The 8,170-nt window shown below is 38.1% G+C and overlaps 1 protein-coding gene across 1 annotated transcript in view; it reads right to left on the reverse strand.

Moving 5' to 3' along the window:
• Positions 1-5,306: 5,306 nt before the first annotated feature.
• The window catches only part of LOC145418307 (uncharacterized), an 8,232-nt gene continuing 5,368 nt past the window's right edge, over positions 5,307-8,170 (reverse strand). Inside the window, exons 6-7 of the mRNA XM_080286747.1 lie at positions 5,747-5,985; positions 5,307-5,647 (exon numbers count right to left, since the gene is read on the reverse strand). Of these exons, the coding sequence (XP_080142873.1) occupies positions 5,307-5,647; positions 5,747-5,985 (580 nt within the window). The remainder of the gene's footprint in view (positions 5,648-5,746; positions 5,986-8,170) is intronic.

Genomic DNA, 8,170 nt, shown 5'->3' on the forward strand with positions numbered 1-8,170 from the left:
CAACAGAATCAAAGGACAAAACACTTAAAAACAGCAGAATCAAAGGACAAAACACTTAAAAACAACAGAATCGAAGGACAAAACACTTAAAAACAACAGAATCAAAGGACAAAACACTTAAAAACAACAGAATCAAAGGACAAAACACTTAAAAACAACAGAATCGAAGGACAAAACACTTAAAAATCAAAGGACAAAACACTTAAAAACAGCAGAATCAAAGGACAAAACACTTAAAAACAACAGAATCAAAGGACAAAACACTTAAAAACAACAGAATCGAAGGACAAAACACTTAAAAACAACAGAATCGAAGGACAAAACACTTAAAAACAGCAGAATCGAAGGACAAAACACTTAAAAACAGCAGAATCGAAGGACAAAACACTTAAAAATCAAAGGACAAAACACTTAAAAACAGCAGAATCAAAGGACAAAACACTTAAAAACAACAGAATCAAAGGACAAAACACTTAAAAACAACAGAATCAAAGGACAAAACACTTAAAAACAACAGAATCAAAGGACAAAACACTTAAAAACAACAGAATCAAAGGACAAAACACTTAAAAACAACAATCAAAGGACAAAACACTTAAAAACAACAGAATCGAAGGACAAAACACTTAAAAACAACAGAATCGAAGGACAAAACACTTAAAAACAACAGAATCGAAGGACAAAACACTTAAAAACAACAGAATCGAAGGACAAAACACTTAAAAACAACAGAATCGAAGGACAAAACACTTAAAAACAACAGAATCGAAGGACAAAACACTTAAAAACAACAGAATCGAAGGACAAAACACTTAAAAACAGCAGAATCAAAGGACAAAACACTTAAAAACAACAGAATCGAAGGATAAAACACTTAAAAACAACAAAATCAAAGGACAAAACACTTAAAAACAACAGAATCAAAGGACAAAACACTTAAAAACAACAGAATCGAAGGACAAAACACTTAAAAACAACAGAATCGAAGGACAAAACACTTAAAAACAACAATCAAAGGACAAAACACTTAAAAACAACAATCAAAGGACAAAACACTTAAAAACAACAATCAAAGGACAAAACACTTAAAAACAACAGAATCAAAGGACAAAACACTTAAAAACAACAGAATCAAAGGACAAAACACTTAAAAACAATATCAAAGGACAAAACACTTAAAAACAATAATATCAAAGGACAAAACACTTAAAAACAACAGAATCAAAGGACAAAACACTTAAAAACAACAGAATCGAAGGACAAAACACTTAAAAACAACAGAATCGAAGGACAAAACACTTAAAAACAACAGAATCAAAGGACAAAACACTTAAAAACAACAGAATCAAAGGACAAAACACTTAAAAACAACAAAATCAAAGGACAAAACACTTAAAAACAACAGAATCGAAGGACAAAACACTTAAAAACAACAGAATCAAAGGACAAAACACTTAAAAACAACAGAATCAAAGGACAAAACACTTAAAAACAACAGAATCGAAAGACAAAACACTTAAAAACAACAGAATCAAAGGACAAAACACTTAAAAACAACAGAATCAAAGGACAAAACACTTAAAAACAACAGAATCAAAGGACAAAACACTTAAAAACAGCAGAATCGAAGGACAAAACACTTAAAAACAACAGAATCGAAGGACAAAACACTTAAAAACAACAGAATCAAAGAACAAAACACTTAAAAACAACAGAATCAAAGGACAAAACACTTAAAAACAACAGAATCAAAGGACAAAACACTTAAAAACAACAGAATCAAAGGACAAAACACTTAAAAACAACAGAATCAAAGGACAAAACACTTAAAAACAACAGAATCAAAGGGCAAAACACTTAAAAACAACAGAATCAAAGGACAAAACACTTAAAAACAACAGAATCAAAGGACAAAACACTTAAAAACAACAGAATCAAAGGACAAAACACTTAAAAACAACAGAATCGAAGGACAAAACACTTAAAAACAACAATCAAATGACAAAACACTTAAAAACAACAGAATCAAAGGACAAAACACTTAAAAACAACAGAATCAAAGGACAAAACACTTAAAAACAACAGAATCAAAGGACAAAACACTTAAAAACAACAGAATCAAAGGACAAAACACTTAAAAACAACAGAATCAAGAGACAAAACACTTAAAAACAACAGAATCAAAGGACAAAACACTTAAAAACAACAGAATCGAAGGACAAAACACTTAAAAACAACAATCAAAGGACAAAACACTTAAAAACAACAGAATCAAAGGACAAAACACTTAAAAACAACAGAATCAAAGGACAAAACACTTAAAGACAACAGAATCAAAGGACAAAACACTTAAAAACAACAGAATCAAAGGACAAAACACTTAAAAACAACAGAATCAAAGGACAAAACACTTAAAAACAACAGAATCAAAGGACAAAACACTTAAAAACAACAGAATCAAAGGACAAAACACTTAAAAACAACAGAATCAAAGGACAAAACACTTAAAAACAACAGAATCGAAGGACAAAACACTTAAAAACAACAATCGAAGGACAAAACACTTAAAAACAACAGAATCAAAGGACAAAACACTTAAAAACAACAGAATCAAAGGACAAAACACTTAAAAACAACAGAATCAAAGGACAAAACACTTAAAAACAACAGAATCAAAGGACAAAACACTTAAAAACAACAGAATCAAAGGACAAAACACTTAAAAACAACAGAATCAAAGGACAAAACACTTAAAAACAACAGAATCAAAGGACAAAACACTTAAAAACAACAGAATCAAAGGACAAAACACTTAAAAACAACAGAATCAAAGGACAAAACACTTAAAAACAACAGAATCGAAGGACAAAACACTTAAAAACAACAGAATCAAAGGACAAAACACTTAAAAACAACAGAATCAAAGGACAAAACACTTAAAAACAACAATCAAAGGACAAAACACTTAAAAACAACAGAATCAAAGGACAAAACACTTAAAAACAGCAGAATCAAAGGACAAAACACTTAAAAACAACAGAATCAAAGGACAAAACTTAAAAACAACAGAATCAAAGGACAAAACACTTAAAAACAACAGAATCAAAGGACAAAACACTTAAAAACAACAGAATATACAGACAATATATTTAAAAACAACCGAAGCAAAAGGCCAAACATTTACAAACAATACATTTATGGACAAAACAATAAAACACTATTACTTAAAGACAAAGCATTTAAAAACAACACAGCACAATCTGGGCATCTGGGAATAGTAGCAAACATAAAGGAAAAAACAACAGGTAAGACAATTCCTTATTACCTGAGCCCAGTGCTTTCAAGGGTACAACATCATGATCATCATCATCATCCACACAATTTTGGGGTGGTAAGGTCGAGAAAAACAACAAAAACACAAGCAGAACTAAGAAAAATATAAAAAATTATCTGGGCCACACACTCATTCACTCACCAGTCAAGCCCCTGGAATCCTGACTCCACCTCACAGGCGTAAACATCCACATTTATGTACAGTACTTTATATTACCTACTAATTCGAGTCCTTATACATACGATTGCCATGAGAGAGAGAGAGAGAGAGAGAGAGAGAGAGAGAGAGAGAGAGGGAGAGGGAGAGAATAAAGAAAAAAATAGCTTCTCAGACAACAACAGCCTCAAGTAACAGTACAATACAAATACAATATAATACAGAATATTTACAAAACAACGTATAAGAAGAAAAAATCACAAAGAAAATATTACATACTTACAACACAACGTATGGCATCAAAACACAGCGAAATTACAGGAAATTAATCTTTAAATGCTTGAAAACAACTCGGCACCAGCGGAATCAAAACAAAGACAATTCAAAGATAAAATAATCCTTACATATTGGTTCTATCTATCTATCTATTGCCAGACGCCTCAATCCCATTTGGGGTGGCCACAAACAAATCGCCTCCAAGTCGCCCTGTCCCCCGCCATTTCACTCCCCTGCTCCCAACTCACACCCCCTCTCTCATATACCTCTCCACCCCATATTGGTTCATGGTACATAAAAAAGGTACAAATCAACAGAAAATAATAGTTCCTTAAGTGTCATGTGTTGCCATGTGCTTGCCCTAAAATATTTGTAGAATCATCCATAATATTTCTTGAGATTTGAAAAAGATTATGTAGATCACAATTTCACGCATATATTGACAAAAGGTATGCAAATATGTCTTAGAAGTTATATGTGCCTTTAATTAAAAGAAAAAATATATATGATTAATTCCATAAGAATAATCTAAGGTTAACAGTTTTATTAAATTAAGAATATGGTATGAATTTTCATATTTCAAATTCATAAGATAGATAGATAGATAGAAATTCATAAAATGCGGGTTAACACACAGTTACTATGGGTCAAGTTAGACACGAAAACTTATACTGAAAACAAGGGCTAAGAGAGCGAGCCCCTTTTTCACTTTTCCTTTTGCTCATAACTTTCTAGGGCAAATAACTATACCCTTGATATATTAGATAACCGTAGGAACAGTCGCTAACACCACTAATATATTCCAAACATGTCCAAACTCCCAAAACTAACTCTGCCATACCTGCTTCTGCCTCCCTCAGAATGTAAACAAAAATGGCAGTACACCGGCGCAGTCGAAAGTAGAAAAATGTATATATTTAATATTGAAATTTTCGTATTAGTTCACAGATTAAGCAGTTTATAAGTATATTAATTGTTATACTGCAAGTACTAGTCTAATATAGCTTAAGCGACATAATTTGAAGTTAAAGAAAATACAATATTTCATAGAAAACTTTACGTTTCAAGGGTTAACTACTGTATACAATATGCTTTCTTTCAGGACTGTCCTCTTGCCCACTGCTAAATTTCTCTATGGTATTTGTAAATTGAATTCCTTTCCATATTGCTTGTAAAATTTCTTGAGAATTTCTGTAATATATCAAAATATCTGTAGATTAAGCACAAAATTCTGTATTTCTGTAGATCCTTCCAAAAAACTGTAGAAATACAGAAATTTCTGTAGTCCTGGCAAATTCATCAAAGAACAATAAAATCTAAAGAAAACACAAATTTAAACAATGGGATCAAAGACTTTTATTATATTTCGAATGCTACTTTGGAGCGATGTATCTTTGATTTTGCGATTTACTCGTATTTTCCATATTTCACTGCTAACTGAAAATAAATAATGCCCTAGAACTAGTATTCTTATGCCTTCTAGTATCCGTTTGTACTAGATAGCACTGGCCATCTAGATAAGTCAGCCGTCCAAGGAGCATTACAGATCCATTCCAAACGTTACATCATACATGGTATCTTCCTCACTCCTAACTGTCGACAAGAACTTCGCTTTAAAACCAGAATTCTCACTCTTTCTAGCATCCGTCTCTACTAGATAAGACAGACCATCTAGACCATGAGTTATGCGTCCTAGTAGAAGGGCCGGGATGTCTCCTAGATCCCTCACAACAATGCTTAGAGTTGGATTCCCTTTAGCATCGTAATCTACAATCAAATCGCCTCTTTTCGCCCCTCCCTTTACCGCCGGGAGACCATGCCCTTCTTCCACTATCTTAACATCGGGCATACTAACTTTAACTATGACCTGTGAGGCGTTAGACCCACTAGCGTTTGATTTAGAGGCCGTTTGACTGGACTTTGAACTTAAGGAAGGCGCGGGTGATTTTGAAGTCGGGGAGGGATTGGATTTTGAAATAAGACTGGATGGCTTTGATGTGGCCACCAAGCGGGATCTGTGTTGCCCGCCCATCATCAGCTGCTTCTCCATGATTGTCACGGCGTCCTCTGGGAGTCTGAATCCATCTGACCGTAGGGTGCTGGGAGATTTAGTGGCCGCGTTTCTTCGTCTCTTCAGATACTCTTGGGCGTGTTCTTTTACCACGCCCACTACTAGAGTTACGTCCAGATCATAGCGTCCACTGACTCGAATGAAGTACCTGGTAATATTATTATTATTATTATTATTATTGTGTTATTATTATTATTATCATTATTATTATTATTACTATTATCATTATTGTCATTATTATTATTACTATTATCATTATTGTCATTATTATTATTATTATTACTATTATCATTATTGTCATTATTATTATTATTATTATTATTATTATTATTATTATTATTAGTGTGTGTGTGTGTGTGTTAAGTATGATGAAGTTAGGTTAGACTGAGTTTGGATTAGGTTAGAAGTGTTAGTACGTGTTAGTATGTGTTAGTACGGGTTAGTATGTGTTAGTACGGGTTAGTGTTATGCTGGTGTTTCTAAGGCGACTTCTCGTCCTAAAAACACTAGCGACCGAAGCGGGGTCCTCTTTCCGGACTGGAAGTAAAGCACCCACAGAGGAACAGGACATAAAAACCAGGCAGTGTACCTTAACACATCTATTACCTTAATTCTAACCGTTACAATACAACACAGAGTGATATTTGAGATACAGGGGAACAGAGACACAGAGTTAATATTCAGCAACACAAAATATAGTTACACTCAGTACACACTACAATGCTCATACAGGGATGTCTTGAATTATATATGTTATTGTCCATGTGTCACTTTTAGGCAGGATATGCACTGAACTGACCACAGAGGGGATAAACAAGATTGGGAGTCTGTAGGGGAAATACTACTATAAATAAGACAGGGTGCGGATCGCGACACTTGACACAGTCACCTGGTCATGGCGACACTCACACACACAGGCTTTTAATTTGCCAGCGCACCCTAGTCTTATGCGTTCACAGAAAGTTCTTTTATGGGGGGGGGGCTCGTATAATTACTCTAATGTTCATTCTCTGTCCTGCCGGCACTGAGTTCTTTTGGACTTATGGTAACTGTTGCTGGGTTCGCACTGTTCTTCACTTAGTTACTGTTCACTGTTATTTCCCCTGATTTGTTCTCGGCACAAGGGGCGTCACTATTTACCTGTATCTCCTGGGTAATGTTCACTCCATGACAAGGGCGTGGGGGTAGAGCCCTAGGGGGACCCGGCCTGCAGAGGGCAAGGGATTACCCGCAGGGGAGTCACTGCCCGGGTCACACTCGTCGGTGTGGTGCAGGGAGGCCCTCCTGTCTGGGGGCCGCGACCTGAGAGGTGGCCCTCGGGACTGGGGCCGAACAGCTGGAGCAGTCGGGCCTGTCGTCTCTGGCTCCGTGGGGTGAGGGAGCCGGGATCGCCTTCGTCGGGAGCCGGTGGGTCTGGCCTGGGGGTCTTGGGACTGCAGGCGCCTAGGGGGAGAGGCGCCGACAGGGCTGGGCTGCGGCAACTTCTCCGTCGGGACTCGGGCAGGAACAAGGATCTCCCAGGCGTGGGAGGTGGGTCCGATATCGGGCCTTGCCACCACTCTAGCGACACCTCAGGGGCTATATTCCCGGGTGGTGACGAAGGGCTCCCACAGGGGGAAGAGGCTGGAGAAGGACTCACGTAGCCCGTGTCCTCTCTGGTACGTCCTGAGGCCGGAGCCTTGGGTCGCCTTACCCTGGTACGTACGTTGGCTGTGGCCGTGAGCTTACCCGGCGTACAAGGAGCAACTGAAGGGCGTACAGGGCCGCTCCTTCCCCGCCACGTATAGGGACCGTCGGCGCGGTGTTGCTCCCGTAGTAGGGAAAAGCTACACGTACGATAGCAGGGGCTCTTTACCCTGGTACGTACTCTGGCCGTAGCCGGGAGCTGATCCTTCCGACCAGAAGCAACTGAAGGGCGTACAAGGCCGCTCCTTCCCCGCCACGTATAGGGACCGTCAGCGCGGTGTTGCTCCTGTAGGGGAGAACAGCAGGAGAGGGATGCACTGGGGCAACTCTCTCTCCGGGGTGTACTAAGGCCGGAGCCTTGGGTCGCCTTACCCTTGTACACTTTATTAGGCCGTAGTCTTGGGCCTCCTGCCCTAGAGGGTGTAACAATTGCCGTCAATACGGTGTTACCTGGGACTGAAGCTAGTTCAGTCCCACCCCTTTTCTGACAACGGTTGTCCCGCCCGCAAGGTAATTGCCTTTCCCTGGTCACCTGGTGTTGGGGCAGTTGCGGGGAACAGGGGCTAATGACCGTAGTGTCCTGGTGACCCTCTTGATCGGGGTCACTAACCCCACCGTTGTGTCCTCCTGGGGTGGTGGTGCGGTGG

This window comes from Coenobita brevimanus, chromosome 113 (genome assembly GCF_032717465.1).
Source record: "Coenobita brevimanus isolate Jiangsu-jjx chromosome 113, ASM3271746v2, whole genome shotgun sequence".
Lineage (NCBI taxonomy): Eukaryota > Metazoa > Arthropoda > Malacostraca > Decapoda > Coenobitidae > Coenobita > Coenobita brevimanus.